We start from the raw sequence: 24,456 nt of genomic DNA on the forward strand, positions 1-24,456 counted from the left end.
TTCATACATTAAAGATGTAAATGAGCTAAGATTGTTAAGTATTGGGTATCTGTAGCTGTGACAGAATAACCGCAGGCCTCTTTGGGCCTTTTTGTGAAATCTACTGTTTATCCACACTTGTAGCTCAATAAAAAAAAGTTCTCAATACGTTAATTTTTCATCAGGGAGGATCTGTTGGCAGCTGTTTTCATGTCAATGCAATGGGATAAAATCTTTGTCTGTGTTAAGGTAAAATACTTCAACTTCCCTGTGATCTTGTAGAGATCATTTAGCCTGTGCACATCAGCACATCCTGTATATAAAAGATGATGAATTTTTGCCTTGATTTATAATCTACTATAAAAAGTTGTCTTATGTCCGAATAAACTTTAATTATAGTGGCGTGAGGGAGTTTTAAACCAGACAGTAAACAAAGCCAGCTCCCTGCCAGCAACGTTGTCATATCTTTTTTTTTTTTCATAATCTGTTGTGTCCCTCTTTTCTTTTAGAGGGAGTTTTTTAGTGCATGCATAAAGATTTAAATGTAAACATATGATAAAAAAAAGGGAAAAAAGAGCTAAAATTAACCTCTAAGAGGCAACTTCACCCCACAGGGCAATACGCCTGGGGCACATTCTATTGAACTTTATGATTCTACTTTACAAGAATCACATCTTTTGTTCACTTTAACTTTTCAGTGCTTTACTGAGGTTTGTTGTACAAATTAAAAGTTCAAATACAACTCGATTTAGGTCGCCTGGCAGAGCATTATCCTTAAATACCAGTCAGAGATCTGAACCATGGTGCGCAGTTAATAGTAAGTTAATAGTAAGATTTAAAGGCAATAAATGAACCACATTATAAAAACCATAGCTGTGCTAAAATGACAGAAAGTAAAAGTCAGAGTCGACATACTTTTGAAAAGAAACATGTTGCTTCATTCAGAAACATGTTGAAGGAGTGCGATTTTATGGATACATGAAACATTTTACACAATTATGATTGGAGATCATCATAATAACACTATTTCAAAATGAGTCATTAAACGTCATATCATCAGGATCTGGAGGCAAAGAAACCTGACAGTAGGCGAGCTGAAAGCACTCAGATGATGTGTCTGAGACTTGAGTAGAAGAGCAGTTTATGGAGTAGTTTTCTGCAGTTCCTCGATATACTGTATGCAACACTGCACTGCTCTTGAACATACTGCATGAAATTTGAACAGCAGCAGAGCTTTCCAACAATGTGTCAGCAAGTCAACACCAGCTGGAGTCTGTGCTCTCTTAAAGGGAAATCCAGCTCGAGTGTAACTCACATGTGCTCTCTCAGATTAATGATGTGAACACCAGCAAATTACTCGCAAAGCCTGGGAATAGTTTGTGGCTCATATTTATCAGATAAAATCCAAATATAATATGCTTTTTTGCCAGAACAATATGGTTTGAATGAGCTTAGATCCTTTTTATTTTCATTTACTTCAATTACTTTGTGAGGCTCACAAACATGGATGGACAGTCTCTGCTCAGTGGGTTGGATGCAGTATTTAAACAAGGATCTTCCCTTTAAGTAACAGGGACAGTGTAAATAGCCACTTTACAACAGCAGGGACACAAGTTACTAATCACTGCAAGTCTACAACAAGTGGTCATCAACACTGATAAGTTGAAACTATAGTCCAGCTTCAAAACATCTCCCCTGGCAACAAGCAGAATCACTGTTTTGACGTCCAATAAAAATGTGACGAGTTGGCCCCCATTTTTTTCCTATTAGGCCCTGCTGTTGATAAGTGGTTATTGTAGCATCTTCATTTACTCCAAGTGCACTGTGAGCTAGACTGGAAATGAACTTATTCAAGTGGTTGTTGCCTGCCAAAATCAACCATCCTTGTAAGCAAGTAGACCAGCCAGCTGAAATATCTGAAAACAACAGGACCTCAGAGTGAGGCCTGGTTGTCTGCCAAAGTGGCTGGTAGATGCCAAACCGTAGCCAAATACGGCAAAAACACAAAACAAAACAACAACTCCACAGGTGGCTGGTGGTAGTTTTTGAGTCCAGATTGTGAAACTTTGCGAGCACATTCTCCACTCTGTCGTGTAGGAGCACTGTTGCTTAATCATAGTCAGGCAGATCAATGCATTATAATGCACAGTGGTGTGGCATGGATTTTAAGACATGAATCTGATGTGACAATGTTATGAAATCAATAGGAAGTGTGATTCTGATTACAGTTCAGTCGTGATGTGCTTATAATGTACTGTAATGATGTCGTATTAGCTACATGAGCTACACTTCAAAGCTGTTCCCAGGGCTTCTTCTAACACAGAATAATAAAGAGAGACCACCGAGCCAAAACCAAACAATCCTCCAGCTGCACAACGGGACATTATTGGCTGCACTAGCTTCACTTCTGCTAAGAACACAGGTGCCTTGCATGGGACTTCAGAGGCACAGCTTATTCAGTAAGGCAATATGTACATGTGAACTGTTTGTGTATTTTCTCCTATGTTGTCATTTCATAAATAACATTTAAAATAATACTGTACATTCTAATGAACTGGTGGCAATCAAGATGGAAATGAAGTAAAAAAGGAATTTTAAAAAAAGCACCTGTATATGTACCATCCTAATTAGGCCAAATGGATGAGTCATTTTTTGCATGTTTGTGTACACTGGTCACTGACTCTGACAGACTCTACAATACTTTCTATCAGGGTGGAGGTTCATTTGAGGGGGTGATGGCATTTTCCATCTATTAGCACAAACGATCAGATGATTACATCTCTTCCTTAACAAGATTTTTTTTCTGAGCCAAAGCAGCACGTGCACCCGCCTGCCACCTGTTAAATAAAACATCCTGCCTTCAAAGGGTGGTTGGTGGTGGGGTGGGGAAGTTAAACAATACGTGTTGAGCAGCTGTGTGATGAAATTAAAAGATAAAGGTAGAAGAATCAATGAGTTATGTGATTACACCTATATGACAAGTGCTCTGTTCCTGAAGCCAGTTAAGAACTAAACTATTACAATTAGCCCTGTAGATTGGATTCAGTCTGCAGTTTTTCATATAAAAGTCAATTTAACAAAACGGCTACTGTAAGTACTGGCATACCAATCGATCTTGTAGTTGGATAATAATATTCCTCGTTATGCAGTTCTGAAGCTGAACAATGTTTCTTTGCTGGGAAATAAAACTGGCAAAACACAAAATTTACATTCTCTTCTTAAAAAAAAAAAAAGGAAACAAAAACAAACATGTAAATAACATATTTTTTCTTCCAAAAATGAATTATCCATTAGACATACAATACAATTACATAGATACATATTTTCAATACCGCACATTCAATCTGCCAAAAAAGTAATGATTACAAAGCCAACAAAGATGCTGCCATATATATAGAGAAATGTATGTACAACGATTATAGCATTCATAATTGCACTATGCCTCAATAAATGTAAATTACAGGCTTATGTTCTAGGGAACTGTTACAAAAAAATACTCAAAGTAACTTGGGAATGAGGAATTGCAAATGAGAGGTGCCAATCAGAAACAAGAAGGGCTTACTTTGGTACAAACTGAATATCAACACTACCCTTTTACATAGAGATTAGCCAAATTTATTCTCCACTGCTACTGAACTACAACAGTCAAGACAGCCGGGCTGTGATTTGACAAATATAAGGACACAGCTAAAATATGACTGGAAAGTCTGCAGGTCCCAGGGGGAGGGGTTTGTATCCATGTGCGAGGTTGTGATTTGACAGTTTGAGCAGTTCAGCGCGCTGAGTGGCTGCCTCCTCTTTAACCCAGCAGGCCTATCTACCTGTAGCTTTAGTCAGTCCGAGCTCTCTGTGTGTGTGTGTGTGACAGTGTGACAGAGAGCGAGAGGGCGGGGGGAAGAATACCCTTTAACTTTGTTGAATACTTCAGAAACTGCAAGAATCAGTTGGTTGATCAGTAAGTCAGTCAGTCTGCTCCTTCTGCAATCTTTCGCCCTGCTCTCAACACTTTTCATTCCATTAAAGCAGTAAACAGCGCAAAGTGGAGTCTGGTGCTCGAGTTGTTTTGGCATTGGCAATAAATATACATATTACTATAAAAGCATTAATGTGGCACATTGGAACATAATCGTTTAACAACATTGTCTCATAAATTACTACCAACTCAGCTCCCTTCAGTCTGTGTAAAGCGACTGTCGCCTTCATGACTCATCATGACATGACAGAGCGGAGGTCCGTGTGTGCCTCCTCAACTTGTCGCTAGAAGCTTAGAAAGCTTTTTTTTTTTTAAGCCAATTTCTCTCAAGCTCCTGAACCTCGTGGTTACGTCGATGGCAAAGAGGCGTCACGTGACCGTCGCTCAACACATGACTCGGGCTATTTCTCCAAAATGGGGCCACGTGCCTCCGTGGTCACACATGCCCTACATCATCAGATGGTACCAAAGTCAATGCAGTGTAATATTAATAATAATAGTAATAATAATAATAATAATAACGATGAAGTCAATCAATATCAAATCAATATAAAATAATTTAAAAATCACAGTTTATGCCAACTCATTAAGAGACTTGCCAATCAGTCCTTTGAAGGAAAACAGGAAGCTGTTAATTAGAGATCTGTTACATCATTTCCTCAACGCCCATAGCGAAGCTTCAGAATGAATCGATGGGTAAGGAGGGAGAGAAAAGAATGAAAACCTTTTTCTTTTTGTTTATAAAAAGGCAGGAGGGAGGGAGCACGTTGCATTTATTCCAGCTCTGAGGTATCAGACTGGCAGACAAAACAAGCCTCCACACCTCCACTGCACAAAGTAGTTTCTTTCTTTCTTTAAAAAAAAAAAACAAAACAAAATAAAAAATAAAAAATAAAAAAAACTTCACAATGCGCAAAGCCTAAAAATGAGGATTGTTGCTGTACATATTCAACAGCAAACCCCTCCCCCACCTCCCTATATTTCATCAACTCCTTAAATAGCAAGAGAATATTTACTTTGCTCGCCCCTTGGGCACCAAGAGATCAACAAATGGCAAATAAATTAGTATTATGTAACCATTAGATTTTTTTTTTTCTCTCAGATTTTTTTTTTCATGTGTGTGTATATGATCTATCTTTTCACAGATTGCGTCAGTCAGTGTGTGTTGAGGGCCTCCAGTCGGCAGCCCTGCTCGGCTCTACACCAGGTTGTACTCCTTTAGGTTGAGCTGCAGGATGGTGTCTTTGACGGCCGCGAAGACAAAACGGATGTTCTCTGTGTCAGTTGCACAGGTGAAGTGAGAGTAGATGATCTTATCACTGTCTGGATTCAGGTCCACAAACATCTTGAGGATAAACTCTCGCCCTGCTTGGGCATCCCTCTGCGGACCTGGAGAGGGGGAAAATTATCCACTGTCAATACACCCGCTGTAGAATATCACAAGCTGTTTATTGATTAGATTTATCTCGAGCGGCACGATCACCTGTATTTAAACAATCATGATGCTTATCTATCATTCAACCTAGCTCAAATAAAAGATGATGCCTGATGCCTGCCTTTTCACTAAAATAAAATAACTAACTATTTTGCCCAATACTCAGACACGTTAGAGATGTATATGCGTATATATGACATAATTACATTACACTTAGACTGTGATGCTTGGAGCAGATACAAACATCTACAAAACGCTATTTTTTTAGTGCCTTGCCGGATTTGCAACAGTGCACTGCTTGCAAATTCAGCATTCAGTCAACAAAATGAAATTACTTTACAAATGACTTTAATACAATCGTTAGAAACATGTAACTTTTACTTTGATATACTATTTTAAAATATTTGTGTGTGTGTGTGTTTTGTCTTATTGAAAGATTCACACTGATGCTTTCAATTGGTTTTCAACTGTCAAACGGAAAATGGAAAGCATGTTAGACATTATATCAAATCCATTCAAAATTGTGTAGGCATTTTTACATTTAAGTAGGCTAAAATAAAGGACTTACACACTTAAGTATCAATCCAATCTAATTTTTACAGCTGACTTAATCTATATTTTGGGGGATTTTTGAGTATGGAAAATCAAATTTATCATGGTCTTTGCACAAAGACTCAAAACAAAAAATGCATATTGTTATCACAGGTGGGCATCTAGTGATTATTGGTATTCTCTTTGCAACTTCCCAGGGAGATTTGTCCAAGTGTGTAAATAATATCTTAGTGCTTGGTTTAAATGTTTGGCGTTTGGGTTGGACACCATGCTGCTGATACTCACCATCATACTCTGGGAAGTAGTCAACCAGATGAGAGTACATGATCTTCTCCTCCAACAGGTCCTTCTTGTTGAGGAACAGAATGACTGAGGAGTTTTGGAACCAGGGGTACGTGATTATTGTCCTAAACAGAGCTTTACTCTCCTCCATCCGGTTCTACAGAAAGAGTGTGTGTGTGTGTGTGTGTGTGTGTGTGTGTGTGTGTGTGTGTGTGTGTGTGTGTGTGTGTGTGTGTGTGAGGAGAGGGAGGGGAGGTAAAGTGAGGAGAGAGACATACAGAGAGAGAGTGAGCAGAGAGAGAGAGAGAGAGAGTTAATCACTTAATTAAACCACAGTCTTTCATACTCATTAAGTACAGATTTTAATAAACGTTTTACTGCACCAAAGGGAGAGCGGTAAAGATGAGAGAGAAGGGCGGCCATGTTGCCTTTGAGGGTTTAATTTCTCCCTTGCACTTGATTTCAGTGTTTAATTGAACAAAACAACGATTCTGAAAGCAAGCTTTAGATATCACTGTGCTGCAGTGTGAAACACAATATCTCCCGTTTTCTCTTTGAGAAAATATCATATGGCAGAATACAGAGGACGTGCAGCTGGTCAGTCTTCTTTTTCCAACAGAGGAAAGGAAAACACATGGACACAAAACCAGACCGACAGACGTATGAGCGCTCACCTGCTCATTAATACACTTTAACAAACTGACACACGCTATATCCTCTTAAGAAGGAGATGTGGCTCGAGGCGGTATTCAAAAACAGCTGGCTGATCATTTACAAATGCTTTACAAGGGAACACGAGGTGGAGCGCTGGCAGGCAAGAGGGGAATCTGATTTCCATTGTTTTAAATAAGTAGTAGTTTTTTATCTTCAGAGCCGACTCATCTTCAACATACTTTACAAAAGAGGTTGAGCAGATTTTTGTGGAAATGCATTAATCAATCACCTCATTGTCTGATTCCACCAAGACTTGGTCGTACTCGCTGAGAGCTACCAGGAACATGATGGATGTGACGTTCTCAAAGCAGTGGATCCACTTCCTCCTCTCCGACCTCTGACCACCGACATCCACCATCCTGTCATGGCAGGAATATCCAGGAGAGAGAAAACAGTCACTATAAGCACTAGAAATGTTTGTAGATCTAGTTTGTATCTCTTGCGTGAATCAAAGATGATCATCTGGACACCACCTTAAACGTTATTTTGATATTCAGTTGACCAAATCAGAAGTGTATTCAAAATCAATTTTGTGAGTAAAAGCAGAAATGTCACACTGTAATATTATTGCATTAAATATGTTGCTTTCAAAATTTTGCTCTTGGAAAGTTTAAACCTTAACAAAGCATCATATCTTATTCATCCTCTATTGGTTTACTGTGCTTTTTGCATTGAAATATTAATCCACAATGTAACTTGTACGTACAACCATCAGATAAATGTAGGTGAGTTAGAAATACAATATGTTCCTTTCAAAAACACTGGAGTAAAATATACAGGTTTCTCCCAAAATGAGATTGTCAGGTAATGAGATGATGTCTCAAATTTGAGGCAGAGTAAATGGACTTTGCTACTTTCCACCTATGACATACACATAGTTATTATTATTATTGTTATTGTTATTATTATTGTTATTATTATGATTATTACATAAATGGCTATCAGGGCTAAATCAAAGTATTTTCTTTTGACATGTCACTGAATATGTCCTGTGCTTTTTCTGACTTCCAGAGCGGTGCAGGCGTATGTTGCTTTTTTATTTTTCGGATCCCGAATATCTGATCTCACCTGAATATGACGCTCTGCAGGTCAAATGGATATTCAATGATGCCTGTGGTTGGGACTCGAACCCTCAACACGTCCTGCTGGGTAGGAAGATAGGATGGTTCGGCGATCCGGTCCAACGCGTTCAGGTAACTACAGAGGCAGAGAAATGAAATGATGTTTGTTTGTCATCGGAGACACTGCAAAAACTGATAAAACTGTATTTTGTGCTTTAGCGCCCCCACTCCCCGTCTCCAGCTGGGTTCAATTCATACAGAGTGATGTTGGCAGCTGTATCCACTGTGTTGTTTTCCATTCTACTCACTATTTAGTGGAGTCTGAGAGCTGGTATTCCCTCCTTCGATCATAACACTCCTGGATGCCCGGGTCATTCCATAAGCTCTTGATTGCATCTACGTAAGGATTCTCGAACATGGCGACTTTTTCTACGTCCACCTCTCTCACAACGTTGGCGTTGCCCTGGTGGAAAAACATGAGGAAAAGAAGTGCTGTGATTTACTGAGATTCACAGCTTTGCTCAGCTCCACCAAACACAAAGTAAAACTTGATTTATCAAAACCTCATCAAGCATTTTTAATAATCTACAAAAAAAAAACAAAACAGTACATTTGAAACACAATCTAAAAACAGGTGGTTCAGTCCTAGTTATCACTGGTTTAGTTTCTCTCACTCAAACACACATTCATCCAAAAACTTCTTTGCACCCTTAGGCTCAGCATGGACCTAATATCTGAAGCTCAAATCCCACCGGGCCTATTAAAGGGGAAAGTTTTGCTGCCCCAGATTCCCATTAAAACTCTCCTGTGTCCCACCACAAGAGAATGTTCTGTATGCCTGAGTTTTGACACAGTTTCACATACCACACTGACATTTTTTATGATTTGGATAAATGCTTAATGCTTCATACATCAGACATAATTTCGTCTGTGTCGTCCTCACAATTAGCAACGTTAAAGTCTAGCCAAATGGTTTTTGTTCAGTAATTGACTCACTTTTGCCAGATTTGTGGGGATGTGGAACATCTCAATGTATTTTTCATTTATGTTAAATTAGATTGTCACACACACTTTCACAAATACACACAATTATGCACAGTAGCAGACAACTACAAGATATGCAATGTGGAATTGTGACTGGCTATTGCACAATAGGAAGCCATTATGATAACAGTATGAAGGTTTATTACACACAACAGCCATTATCAATGGAATCACTATCTAACCCTTACCCATCAACCTTTCAGTAATTACACAAACACTTATACTGTGACTCTATGACTGTGGAGCTGGCTGACTTGAGTAAACATGTAAGCATAGCAAAACAAACCCATTCCACTTAACCAATGTGGTCCCAGGTCCCTACAGATCTTACAGCCCAACACCACAAATGACAAAATATTGTTCCTATTTTCAGTCCAGACCATGTAGTGAATGCTTGACCTGCACTGGAATGCATAATTATATGGTCTGAACATGATTTAGACATGAAGACAAAGGACAGGATGTGATGGTTGGTGTCTGGAGACAGGAGATTTTGTATCAAAAGAAATGTAAACTTATATCTTATTCACAACTGTGGGGTTGAGAAGGACAGAACTGAAAAAGTGAGATGTCATAGAAGAAAAAACAAAAAACAAAAGCAGATATCCAGTATAAAGCAGATAAACCGTCAGTGACGTGTTTTGTGATAGTGGTATTTACTATAAATGCCCAGAAAGACAGTATAAACATGATAGACAGGTTTCATTTTCACTTCACTTAGACTCCTTTGTTAAAAAGATAAATACTTCCCATTTTAGTCTTATGTATATGAGAGCACAGGGATGTTGGGTACAGAGTATTCATCAGTTCTGTTGTATGCTTTCACTGTACACATAACTTATGACACACACATATCTCACACACATAGCAGATCATTTTGTTGTTTCTCTGTATTTAAGTGCTTGCATAGGACATAACTAGTATTCCAGTTCTTCTCTACCGAGCACTGAATGTAACCGTTAATGGCGAACACACTAACCAGCCAATTTCCAGATAGTGGAAGTGCAGTGACATGTAGGGATAACTAAAAACCTAAGATTACAAACTGCTTTTTTAATTTTATTTATTTATTTATTCTTTTAATAAAAAAGTTTCAAAAAAAATTGCAGTAACATTATTTTTACTCAGCATGTTAATGGGATGTATTCGGTTTCTCTTTGTGTTTAAAGTGGCTAAAACCATGGTGAAATTGCTGGGCTGAAACAGCATATTCAGTTTCATTCTTCATGAGCATGCACTCATTGGACGGGAAGCGAAAGCAAGGATGGAAAATGATCCACTACAACAGCAAAGATTCAAGAAGCACCTAACCGGGTTAAATCCCAGTTATGGTGCCATTTTAAATCTCACAGTTCACACAAAGTGTTATCTAACGCACACCTGGCTTCACGTTTTGACTGGTTATTACAGACTGTATCTCCAGCATAAATATGTTGTTTTACATTGTGAATTTGATCAAAAAATACTTACTCTGTCTTAATTGTAACATCACAAGATTAAGATTCTGAATTCAATATATCATACTAAATAACTTATCACCCCTTTCTCCCCAAAACTCTACCAAACCTTTAAGTGAAAACTCGTCTGACTGGACTGTGGCCAGGCAGGGAGGAGCTGAAGCAGCGTGGTCCACTGTCACCTGAAATGGTCTGATTTATAGAAAGCGCTGCTGAGGTGATACACTCCTATGCACCACTTCCTTTCATTTGTCACTCTCACAGGGGACAAAATGTGAGTAAGAGGTCACTGTAACATCTGCCAAAGCTATGACTACAAGGGTAACTCATGCAAATGAAAAAGGAAGGGAAAAAAAGCCCCGCTTAAGTGATAGTTACTGAAAGTGAGGTCAAATGTGGGTGGATAGTATAGGGCAGGTCTCTCTTGCATATTTGCATATGTGTATTTGTGTGTATATACACACATGGATTTGAGTGCATGGAAACACACAGACAAACACAAATACACACATAGTGTGATGGAGTGCTGGAGCACTTTAAGGACACAGGAAGTGCCAAAAAGGACAGGAAACGATTATGGATGGCTGTTTCAAATAAGATAGACAGCACTCTAAAAATATACAAGCACACTGTGGCCACTTTGCAGCGTCTCTCTCTTTTTCTCAAATTATTTGTCACCCTACACGACAGTTGTCATTTCAGTTGGGGAAGTTGAAATGACTTGAGTGAAAGGATGCCATTTACCTTGTTGTGCTCATATTTGTATGGGATCTTGAGCGTCTCCATGGCTCGGATCATGGCCTGCATGGCTGTGAAGATGTTCTGGTAGACCAATTTGGTGAAACCCCTTTTGTCCTCATCAGAGTAACCGGTACCGTGGATAATCCTCATTTGTTTGATGAATGTGCTCTTCCCGCTCTCCCCAGTGCCTGAGAAAGTAGACAAGGGGACAAATGAACAGAGTTTATTCATTTTGTGGATTTGTGCAGGGTTTCATTTAACCAGACAACACATTTAATCTCCTGTGTCAGCAGCCACGCTCCTTAAATGGACATTTTGTCATTCATGACTTTCCTTGACCGCTATGGGAAAAAAAGAACTGCAGCAACATATCAAAGGTATCACAATAAAAAGTATAATAAAAAAAGTAAGTAGTTAATCAGAGTTGAGCAGCTAGACGACAGCCATAAAGCTGGTATTCTTACTGATAAGCTGTTGGTTATTTGGTCAGTCACTGGCCCAAAAAAAACAGAATATGGACCTAAGTATTAGTCAGTGATTCCTCCTCTCCCTTCTGTATAACCAGTCAGAGTTGTGAGGGATCAGTTGTGCATCAGGGTGGACATGCCAGTGGCCACCATCGTATTCTGATAGTTATATAGATATGAAAGGCATTATCATATTATCAAACATTTGCTGATTTACACAACCACTGCACACACCCATTGTCACATGACACATATTGATCATTGAAATTGAAAATGAAGTAAAGAGTGAAAACGCAGATTTTCTAAAAGCATTAAAAAATGTAAATGTGTATGAGGAAGTTTCCTGAGCGAAGAAAGCTGAATCGTAGCTTTTTGCGACGCAACATCACGCCTTTGAAAAAAACGTGCACACACATTTATATGCACAGATGTACAGTGCATAGCTGCAGACACACATGCAGTATGTGCTCACTCACTCATGCACTCAGTCAGTCACACACATAATAATATGTGCTGGCTACTTTCCTCTCAGCCTGTTTGCTTGGTCTGGTGACAGACCAAGAACAACATCTCTCTCCTCTCAGTGGTGACAGGAACTATTTGGGTGTGAAGAGCTGGGGGTGTAGTTTCTCTTTGGTTCACTGAGAATCTTGGCAGACCGACTGAACAGTCTAACTTTACCTCACTGCTAACGCCTGAATAAGTTTGGCAGGAAGGAGTGTAGCTGTGCATTTAGGAGACATGTGCTGCATTCCACTATAAGTGTCTGTTATAAGAGCCTGGATGTGCAACACTCTTTTGCACGGCATAAAATAAACTCTATTTTAGCCGAATTGGCCTCTCTGTGGGTCCATAACACAGACTGGGCACTTTACAAAACCAAGCCACAGACTAAACTGATGCTGAAATACTATAACGTCTGAGGAAACAGCTTTTCTATTGTAGGGTTGCCCATTTAGAAGCCTGAAATAAGCAGGTATGGTAATAATGACAAAACTAGAGTTAGCACAATAACCCTTGAAGTGCTCTTTAGTCAAACAATTAACCCTTAAAGTCTTACTTATTTTGTTAAAGAGCAAGAAGCAGTGAGGAAATGCTAGCATTGCTAACATTAACACTATACACAGAAGCATCAGAATATATGTAGTCTTTCATAAAAGATTTTATTTTCATTCAACCTGTACACCAACTCTAACAAACCCGTGGCTGGGAGTTATCTCCTGTTTGTTAGTGCTACAGACAGACGCTACACAAACACTTTTGGTGTTATCCTTTAGTACATTTTGAAATATTCACCTTGTTCCACCAGTGGGTTTACACATCTGGTTTACACAAACACATACACACCACTCTGTCCGCCGATAATTAACAATTACATTAACCTCAGTGACAGGTAGTTTTTGCAGACCACAAATAGCATTGCACATGAGTTAATAACTTGCAGCATCCATCCTAAAAATAGACACACTCTATTTTTTAAACAGGCAAAGTGGAACAGTGAGTAATCACAAAAACTTAAATGAACTGTGCCAGACTGCCAGTGGGTATTGTATTTGTACAGGCATAAAAGGATCTGGGTTGCTCGTGTGTGGCATAGTCCCGATCCCTTCATGACTGTTCAAACACAGAAAACAGGAGGGAGCCTGAAGTCCTATGTGTAGGAAGTCAAAAGAAGGGAATGTGAAAATGTGAAATTTAGCCGTAGATAGAAACTTTTAGTTAAAAGGTCTGACTTGATAAATTAGGGCTGAGATACTGCAGTTCAGTTTTATGTTACAGAATTGGAATGCAATGAATTTCGAGATAGCTGAGTCTACTTTTGAAGGTTGGATGTGTGGAGTAAATGTTATCTCTGGGGATCCACCCATTCAAGAAAATGTTCCTCACAGGAAATCCTTAATTTGTAAGCTACTATCCTAGAGGAGTACAGTATTTTATACCAGTTGCCTAGGTTATAGAAACATGAGATGGTTGTAACCGACAGCTGTATGTATAATTGGAAAAAAAATATTGAAAAATATTGAAGCAATTTCTCAAAAATAAATCAGGATCACTTGACCACATCTGGGTCCTGATGGATTTACTCTGGAAAAGACAGCGAGACTGTGAGTGTGCTAGGTATGAGTGTGTGCTGGTCATTAGAGGCTGCTGAGTCATATTTCAAACCCACTGCAGTGACCCTGGATTAACCCGTATTTGAGGTTGGTGTGACTGGCTCGACATTACATATGATGTGACTACGTCTGATCCAGCTTCCTCTCTGGAAGCCAAGCCTCAGGACTCCTAGTCAGACTCAAGCAAAGACAACAGGCTGCTCCATGTCTGTGTGTGGTGTTTTCAGTTAGTCATGTGATACTCTGGGCATTTGAAACTTGACTGTGAGCTGCCAAATATTCACACCCTATGTTTTCACAAATGCACACTAGTGAAACAAACAATAAGTACATATCACGGTAATCAAAAGGATCATGTGAATTTGGTAGCTTTCTCCATTTAAAAGGCTGTTGTTCACTGGCCACCAGACAAGTCTTGGAAGCTGTGCATTTCCACAGTCCCTGAATGCACCACAGCATTAGTGTCAGCTATGCACAGAGACGCCTGCAGTTGACTTTTTAAACCAAATGGAATAAAGGATGCAAAAAATGCCAATATGATGCTTGAAGCACCACAAGAGTGAGTTAACACACAGAGCAGAGGGGGAGCCATAGTACCACACTCACTTTACAGGGAGGAGTTTATGGCCCTGCTTTTTACCAACATTTAACAAGGGTCAGACATTGCTTGGTTCTGATTTTAAAGGAAGAACTAAAAGATTGTTATGGAGTCACTTTTGTACGTATCGATGGGAACCTCAAGCAAACCTCAAGACTTTCAGTTTTAATTATGTGATCAAATAAAGGAAGCTCTTCTCTGTCACTATCAGGTTGAATCCAAAGTGTAAATACTGTCCTAAGCACTTAACTGAACTGAATGTTGACTCTATGTAAGTTCGAGTATAAATCTGTATGGAAGTACAGTGAGACTCAGGATTAACACATGTTAATGTCTCCATTGAATGATATATGGAATGAAATTGAACATAATATTGAAACTGTTGAATAATCTGCGGAGCTGGTTGTTTTTCACTTTCATAAAGTGTGTCCTGCGGCTGTCAAACCTATTCACTGTTAATGGCAAGCAGCCTTAAGACAGCACCAGCAAATCAGAAGGCAGAATCATGAATTCAATAAAAAAATATTGCTGCGTAACCATGTACCTTTTGAGACATCATTCTGATGTTCACCACCAGCATTCACAGTGTGAATATCTACATGTACGTGTGAGATACTTAAGTTTAAGACAACTAGATGTGACATCATAAGGGGTGAAAAGGATGTTTTATGAAGATTTTTTCCCTAATTTTGCACTTTCTATTGGTGTACTGCTAATGCACTTTGCTGCATTCATACATGAATCATATCACATATCAATGTTTCCTCTAGCAATTACAACCACGTGTTTGTTCAAAGCTTGTTATAAGTTGCAGTGGACTTTGTCCAGTCGTTACCTTGACAAAGTTCCCACAGTTTTCATTTGTCTGATAAAAGCAGCTGACAGTGACCGTGTAGATCAGCACTTTTGCAAATTTTTACTGACCAAATTACATGCTAAGTTTGACATTAAACATGTTGCACTGCTGAAATGATTTCTGCTGTGCAAAATCTGAACACAGTTCAGAAGCCATTTTCAGTGACTATAGTGGTAGTATAGTGGAATCTGATTTACTTTCATCCCACTTGTCTATGATTTCCTCTGTGTATGTGTATATGTATGTGTGTAAAGGGGGACAGACATCATAAACTAGGTCCAATCATCTCTTGAGGATTGGATCTGGCCTGTGCCACTTTTGTAATTGAACAACTTTAACTTTTAATTTAGTAGATGGGGACGAGCCTGATAATTATTCATGTTTAACCCCTGACTGTCAACAGATGTGTGAGGCCTCAATGCGGAATAAACACAAGTCAGATGTATGCAATACATGTAGAAATGCAAAAACAAATTTGCAATTTTATATCTCGCTCTCAATTTTACTACAAATAAAGTCACGTCATCAAAACACTTGAAACATGAGTGAAAATAATACTTGAAGTAGTTGCCGATTCATTTTCTATTGATGGTCAAATTGATTAATTGACAAATGCTTCCAGCTCTAGTAAAAAATAAAATCCTGGTTAATTCAGGGGACAATAGTGGTGGTTAATATTGCTCTTTGTGTCTATCTCTATTGCTCTGGCAAAACAGCTGAAGTTAACTTAAATAAACTGTTGGGTTAATGTAATATAACAAGCCACTTAAATACAAGACCCCTGTCCAGTGCATGTGTCCTCTCAGTACTTTCACTTTAGTGTTTTGTGTATGTACAGTAAACACATTCCAATGAGGCAAAACGGTTGTAGCTACAAGTTTTGTACTCACCATCCACACATTAAGCGAAAAAGAGTGTGGTGAAAGAGATCATTAGAATTTGATTAGCTCGAGTCAGAGCATCCTTTAGCACCACCAGCTTTTCAAAACATCTGTGCTCACAGTTCATTACCATGCTGCAATAAAAAAAACTAATTGTATGCAGTTTTATCCGGTTGCACTATGAGCTCACCAAAACAAGTTCCACTTACTTCTGTTGTAACAGCATGAAAATGAACTGAACACAACAGACATGACAAAATATTTACTATGAGTGATATTAGCCCTCTACAAAAATTCCTTGATTTTTTTTATGATACAAACTGAAAATACAGCAGCATAGAAGACAGAAAAATCACTCTACATATGGAGAAGGGTCAGCAACAAAATACACACAATTTGTAGCTAATAAAACAAAACCACAAGTGTTGTCCAGTTTTTGAAAAAAAAAGTGTTAACGGATCTATTTCACTAAGTATCCTAATTATCTAACACAAAACAAATAAGTTTCCCGTTCCCTTTTTTCCAAGAACACAGACTCACTATTTCTTTCCAGTCCCCCGTCGCTATGTCACCATTCCTATGCTAAGTTTCTGCTCACCCCTCTCCACCATTCATCTTGGACTTCCCATGACTGCACAAGTTTGGAATCTCGGCTAATGTTATGGTGCCATGCCCCCCCCATCACTTTACTTTACTCTTCACTTTACTTTACTCTCAAGACCCAATGTCATGCTTAAAGAGGAGACGTTTTTTTTGCTTAATGACCATTGTTGGGTTTTGGGGTTTGTAAGCTACTATCATACTACTACATTCTACCATCCTGTTGGGTTTTCATTCACAGTTGATTAATCTGAATCTCCTGCACCTTTCAAATTGAAAAGTGCTCTTTTTACCCTAATTCTTGCAGCGCTGCTAACACCAGAGTCTGATTTGATCTTGTTTTATCGTTTCCAAATCAATCCAACTTTTAGACATTTTTCACCACAGACATATAGACTTATCATAGAAAGAAAAAGCACAGGTGGAACAAATAAAGTTAATGACTGTTCTGTTTTTTTGGAAAGCAGTGCAGCAATTAACAGGGTCATTAGCTACACCTGTGTTTGACAAGTCAAGATGACTGCAGAGAAGAAAAAACATAAGCTTCACTCCTGGTCGCGTTTGGCAGTTTGGGAACCACTGAGGTGTGTTATTTCAAAAACTGGTATTGTTATTATATTTCTTGTCAAATAAGTTGCAAAATATCTAAAGTTGATGATGATGCAGCTTTGTTTTCTTACTGAAAATGAGGTAAGAGCTGCTCTAATGGATAATGACAGAGATCTGATTACGAATTAATGTGTTTATGTTCATGTATTGCTGAATAAGATCAATTTCAGTTCGCTCCTGCTGAACTGCCCTATGCCTCATTGTTCTTCTGCTGTGTCAAACATCAATTTTAACCGGGCTTTTCCTGAGTCACCTATGTTGGTGAGGCCTTTAGCATCTCTGACTTATGAGCTAACATTTAACTGTACGTGTGCCAGACAGCATCTATAAGTACAGCACTATGAAACACCCCTCCACCCTCCCTCCCTCTTCGAGTACTTGTCCTCATTGTTGCTAGTAAAGTATTCTTGGTCATCTTTCCAAGTTACAGTAAATGAGTGTTAATTTCAGTACATCTCCTTTATTAGTTTACAGCTCCTTAATCGATATTAGATGAACAAGGAGTATGGATTACACGCTTGCAATGTTCTCTAAACTTTCTTACTTATTATGTTGAGTGTCTTTCAACATACACAGTCCCTGTGGACACAAAGCAATTAGTGTGTTTGAAAGATTATAAGCGAAGTCTTAAAGCCAAGATGAATTGTGAAAAACTGAGCAATTTACTTTTTGAATGACTGAAAAACTTCTAAACTTGACTAGAGTTTTGTACTCAAGTCCCATGGTACACAAAGCAATTAGAGTTTTCAAAACCCACAATACACTGATAGCATATGGGTTAATGGAGCCATACAGAACACACACACAACTTCCTCCGGTTAACTCGACCACTTGTAGCGGGAGTGGTGCCGTCGATGTGTAATATACACAAGGAAAAAAACACATCATTTTCACTGTGAATTCAGAGCCCTGCATATAAGATGATTTATTCCTCTCACTGACAAAATATGCTTATTGATTTAGCCATAATTGTTTTAGGAGCTCAGACATGCGCACGTTGCTGTGTATATGAGCATCTCTTCTGCTTACGTGGGTCAGTAAGGTCTACTGTCCTGGTTTAGCCTTGACCATATTCCTATCACTTTCCTATTTATACTCTAGTCCACCTCCCTACGCCACCCATCAAATCATTCCTAAAACACCTCAGGCCGACATCACACAGCAGATAACTATCTATACTTCTATAGTCATGAATGCTGAACAGTGGTATCTACGCCCTGCAAATTACACTTCCTTCTTAGTGTAAAATTTAACTTTTTCATTGCAGAAAATTCAATTTCTTTTTTCTTTTTTTGCATTTCAGAAAAATCACGTGGTTAATCATCACAGGAAACTTTTCACTCTCCAAGTTAATGGAGCTTGCCTACAACTCCCTAGTCAAAGACATTAAGTGAAGGCATTCTGTCATTAGATGCATGCTATGAAACCACTCTGAAATATAATAGCCCATACTGATTAAAGCCTACAAATAAAAAAAAATAATTAAATAAATGTTGAGTGTGACTCAATCATGAATTATTTGATTTAGGTCATCAACTTCTCTGTATCACGCAATAATAGTGACTAATCATTGGATAAGTAATATATACTGTTTAATGAGAAATACAGTTATGTCGTCATCTTCAACATCATCACTTTCTAGTTTGGGTCATTGGCTGTTTATGTGTTTATATAATGAGCGAATTGCTGGGCATTAGAAGAGATTAGGGGCAACAACAACACAAATATTTGTCCATATTTAACAAAGGAGGTGGCAGTCAGCTCCTTCAAATCCTGTTAGGGGTGATTCACTTCAACATGTGCTAACAGGAGGGCAAATGGGAAACCTTTCACATTCAACCCCTCTTAAACATCTCTCGAGAGGCAAGACTAGGATCTAAGGATCTAAGTTTCCAGTCTGCTTTACACCTTGTCCTTCATGCATTTCCCAGGAAAGTGAGTGAGGAGAGCACTGGATCAGGAGGAGAGGTTTCTGGCACCACTCTCCGCCACCACGGTCATCACATCTAATGGGCTTTTCGCTGCAAATCTAATTAAAAACGGGATGGTGAGTAGATGAGTTGTTTTCCTCATATTTCTCCAGGATGACTAATACTTCTCAACAAGATTTATCCCCCATACACCCTGCTCCAATTTCACAATCCCACACTGTAGAAATGCACAGGTACCAACATTATTACTGTAGTTAAATATCATGGGACTGTAATTGTATGATTAGGCCTCCAAACATTAGTGACTGATAAATTACAATAATCTATTCAAAAGTATTCTGTCTCTTCTTACTGCATTACTGCAGTGTTGTGTTTCAATTAGTTTGACAATGATTAAAATGAATGAAAACTGCATATAATGACAGATGTATTAGCATACCACCACACACAGGTTTCTGTATATTAAAGGCCAGCATACCCCCAACCTTGCTCTATATAGCCTGACACCTGTGATATAATCATTGCCAGGGTTAGGTGTTAAACTGCAATGCTGTCTTGATTACACCCAATAAAAGGCTAGACTTTGGCCCAGCCAATACCTGACACAATCACAAGCACACCACCTGGATGGGCCCTCTAGGCCTGGCTGCACAGGTTGCTGTCAGGCCAGTGGACGCATGGAGAGGTAAGGGGTTAAGAGTTAAGGCCCTTATAGCGACTGGTGAGCATTTGTTTCCTCGACACTAACCGGTCGCAGTTATTCAAATCAGGTGGTTTTTACACTGGGAGCCACACAGGCCTGGCAGGGCTTCATCTCCTTCCTTTGCTGCCAATCTGTGCACTCGACTCACAACACGGATATATTTCAAACACCCACTCCCCAAACTTCACTCAGGTGGGAAGCCCCATTAATAGACCCTTCATCTGCCTCACCACCACCTCCACCCCACACCTCCCCCTCCCTCTCCCCGACAAAGGCATTCTTGCTGAGAGGAATTTGGGCTTTGCATTGCTCACCCCACTCCTCTCCCTCCCCGTGTTTCTCCCTGCCGAGCTTACCGAGAAGCAACAGTTTCAGTTCCCGGCGTGCGTCCCTCTTATCCCGGCGGAGCTGCCTTTCGATCTCGTCGTTGATCCGCCTGGCTTCTTTCGCCTCCTCGCTGAGGCAACACGCCATTATGGATTCCAGGGTCATTCTCTCCTTTTCTTTTCTTTTTCTTTTTTTTCAAACACGCACTTTTCCGCTTTTTCCTCTTACTGATTCATCCAGATATCAGATTCGTCGGGGTAAAAAAAACAAAACAAAACACAGAGGCCTGAGTGCCAAATAACGTCCTCATACAGGCCTACTTGTGGTGAAATAACGCGTGGACGCCCTTATAATGAGCCTGAACAGCGCACAGATTGTGGTGGAAAGGAAAATTAGATGTTTGAGAAATTATTGACCCCCCCTCCCCCCGTTTCGGTTCGCTCTCTGGGCCTTTCGACAGCTTCAAAATAGTGTCCAAAGCGGTTTGAGTTGAATATCTGTGCAATCTTAATTGGTGTAATCTGCTTTTCCTTCTCAATATGATCAACAGATCCTTTTAAGACACATCCTCCGTACTGCTCCGTGTGATCTCGTTAAGCATTGCCATCCGTGCCCGGCCGCCCTCTCTTCAAAGTCTTCAATGTTGTTATTTTTCAATCAGCAAAATCCCTTGCGTTCAAGTTATCGTCGTGGATGAGGGCAGCGGGGAAGACACATGAATAAAGCTGTCCGTTTATTTTCCAGTGGCTCGACTCCCGGGCGTGGTAAGGCAGAATATGGCGGACTTTCACTCCAATCCGCTAGGCTGGGATACAGTACAGTTATCTCTCTCAGTCTGCTCAAAAAACCAAGAAAGCAACACATAACATAGCCTTTCAGCCGGAGCTCTCGATACCGCGGCGAAAATGTATCCCAGCCTGTCTTAAAAGGCGTTCACGTCCATGGCTCAGGAGTGGGGTGCGAGCGAAAAGCTATGAACGCCGTGTTGTTGCTTTTTTCCCCCCGGCCAATCTTCTCCTTTTCCTCAATTCTCTTCATGTATTTTTATTACAGAGGCCATCCACTCCTCCGCTGGCAGGGTGACGTCGGCCTCCCATCGACTAGGGGGGAGTGTCACGTCAGACAAACGCCACACAAGTATTTATACCCCAACCTGTGGAATAGAAAATGTGTATGAATGGACAAGCTGAACTCATATCTCTATGGGCATGGGTGTAATAATGGTCAGTGTGCTATTTTTTGTTGAGACTTGAGAGGTGATTCAACTCCATGGCCAGTTTTGGTGTTATTAATGTGGATCTCCAAAACATATACTCTAAAACCTTTGTAGCCTAATACGCCAGCCCCATGTATTTTATGATGTTAAATTTTTGTTGGAGCTTTTTCTAAGACGTGTTGAGTCAACTTTAAAGGTCACTTTGGAGGCTGTAGTTTGTGTTGCTGTTGAATTGTGATATGTATGTTTTCAAATATTTTGTCAATAAGGGTTGATTTCTTTTAGATCCATTGTATTAAAACTTCATAACTGTTAGTTATACGTAATAAACTGGCTACCACCACTCTCAACATAAATTTTAATTGTATTGAATCCCTTGTAGCGGTTTTTATTTCTTAGAGAGTTGTGGCAGTTGTTGCTGTGAATACAAGTTTTGAGTATGTTAATCATTGAATGATGACTATAGTGGAGGTCATGCTAACGCAGTCTAATGATTCAGGTACTGGACACAATAACATGTACATCTGTGAGCTTTAAAAAAGTTATTCAGCAGTTGTTAGTCACATTAATCTAACAACATGCCCACTCACTCACAGACTGATGAAATGATAAGTGGATTGATGGATGTTTGAGGCTATATCACGTGTCCACAGTTGTTCCAGTATGTTCATCCCCACTGTTGGGAATGCCTGTGCCATTAGTTTTATCAGTGAATTTAGCGATGTGGTCTACTACTAGAACTTCCCACAACCAAACAATCATTACTCATTAAGGAATGGACAGCGGTATTATGACATTGGTGTGAACAATTTTCGACAGCTAGATACTTGTTGCTTAAAAATATATAACAAAACTAGGCTAACATGTTTCGCAAATATATTCTTTGATGGCAATTGATATAGAGTTTTGACTGGCACAACAGTTTATTCAGACATATATGGATATTAGGATTTTTCTGATTCACTCACATCATGGACTTTTCTGTCTTCTTCAGTGGTACCCTAACTCCAGGCCTTCTCCAAGGCTTCCTCTAACGATAGCAGTCAATCAAAGTGCAAGGAGGTCCGTGTGTGTGTGTGACCAATCATAAGAGGGCCAGTGCCTACCTCGGTTTCCGTCCCCAAATCGTCAAAAGTCACTCAAAGATGCTCTACTGTCTCTAAATCAGTCTGATTCTCAGCAGTCAACTGTGGGAGCGTGTTTACGCATGAGCCCCTGAAAGCGGAAACTCTATCGCGTGGTGTATGTGGTGGCAGCTTAGGTCTTGGCTGCAAGTGCCATTCTTTGTTTCTCCCAAAGTGTTTTTTTCTCGGTCGAGGTACGACTTGCAGTCAATAACTGCAGGTGTGACATGATGTAATTTGATTGTGAGCATGATTAATCGTGCTGGCTACATTTGACATAAATCTGACGCAGTAATTATGAGTCAAGACAGTATTGCGTGAGCTGCTTTGATTTGGGTTTGGGCATTTAAGCAGGTGCTGAACCTACAACGGACGTGGCAGGTGCAGGCCTAGGGTCCCGAGCAACACAATAGATTAAAGTCCAAAGCTATGGCTGTAGAGTGAGGGCTGACCTGCTTTATTGGCCAGTTTTGGTGTTTAAGGCCTGAAAACTTTCCAGCTTTGTTTCTTGGTGGGTCACATGCTGTGCCCCAGCTGTAATACTGACTCTGCACTACTTTGCTTCTCATTCTTGGAAATAGCTACACACCACTAAAATGATCGAAAGCCTTCAAATGGAAACGTAATGAGCAGATGGGCATTTTGAAGAGCGAAGTTCATGACTTTTTAACTTCATCATAAAAGATCTGCCAAACTTCAACATTCTCTTGGTGCATATAGTAAATCTCTACATAAGTTCTGATGACAGCGCGGGTGAGGCAACTGGATCTTCCACCATCAAGTCTGAGTGTGATTACATTGTAATGAGGATTGAGTGTACTGTAAAGATAAAAATTGTACTGGAAAATATTGGTGCAAAGAATATACTACATGTAGTGGAATGTAACTGGAATAGCAATACAAACTCAAATATGAAAACTACAGAAATGTCATGTTTTGTGTATGTTCATAATCAACTTCATTTCGCCATAAGATGCCTGACAAACTGATTTGAGATTTTAATTGTAAATTCTTAAACTATTTGCTGCAACAACAAAAACAAAGTTAGAATTGAGGTCATCTCACATAGATATTGAGCAGTGTTGATTGTAACCTAACTAAGTGGCCCATTTAGACCATTTAAATGGGGACACCCCCATGACTCAGTGCTTAATTGCATGTAATGCACTTGTTTAAATCCAGCTCATGAAGTCGAAGCTGGTCTTATTTTTTCTGACTGTACCTACCAAGCAGGGAAAAAAAATTGGAGCTACAACTAAGTACATGAAAACGTGTCATGGAAAGAGAAAATGTGAAATTGTTCCAGTAGAATTAATGTTAGCTGTCCAGGGACCTGTCTCAATCGTCCTAGATTTGCAGTTTGGGGAGCCATTCAACCTGTGCCTGTAATGAAGGTCAACCAACCAGCTCTCTAAGGGGACATGCAGCCACAGGTCAGTAACATTTTAACCTGTCATGTGTTGTTCAGCATAACCTTTTTTAAAAGTAGAGATTCCTTCTTTGAACAAATGTTTCATGCAGTAGGCTGAAATAATGTAATATGTTGTTGGTTGACAAATGTGTTGTCCCCAGTCAAATGTGCTGTAGTTTTACTATATTAAATCTTTATTTTATTATCTATTACAAAGTAAAGAACACAGACGACCCCCAGGGGCTCCAGACACTCAAAGGTATTGATTTATGGTTCTTGTATGGTTTGTTTTATTAGTTGTGATTTTTGTTAAAGAATATTAATATCTAAATGATCTGATCTTGAAGGCCTTAATTATTTCAGCTGATATTGAGCTTGCAA

The 24,456-nt window shown here is 39.5% G+C and overlaps 1 protein-coding gene across 1 annotated transcript; it reads right to left on the reverse strand.

Annotated features, from left to right (window-relative positions):
• Positions 1 to 891: 891 nt before the first annotated feature.
• On the reverse strand, positions 892 to 21,509 carry LOC130169392 (guanine nucleotide-binding protein G(q) subunit alpha). The gene is made up of 7 exons (XM_056376104.1): positions 20,354 to 21,509; positions 11,242 to 11,426; positions 8,305 to 8,459; positions 8,004 to 8,132; positions 7,165 to 7,294; positions 6,225 to 6,378; positions 892 to 5,341 (listed from the first exon to the last, which is right to left on the reverse strand). Exons 1-7 carry the CDS (start codon positions 20,487 to 20,489, stop codon positions 5,151 to 5,153), a joined length of 1,080 nt encoding a protein of 359 aa, XP_056232079.1. The 5' UTR covers positions 20,490 to 21,509; the 3' UTR covers positions 892 to 5,150.
• Between the last annotated feature and the right edge of the window lie 2,947 nt (positions 21,510 to 24,456).

This window comes from Seriola aureovittata, chromosome 5, assembly GCF_021018895.1.
Source record: "Seriola aureovittata isolate HTS-2021-v1 ecotype China chromosome 5, ASM2101889v1, whole genome shotgun sequence".
Lineage (NCBI taxonomy): Eukaryota > Metazoa > Chordata > Actinopteri > Carangiformes > Carangidae > Seriola > Seriola aureovittata.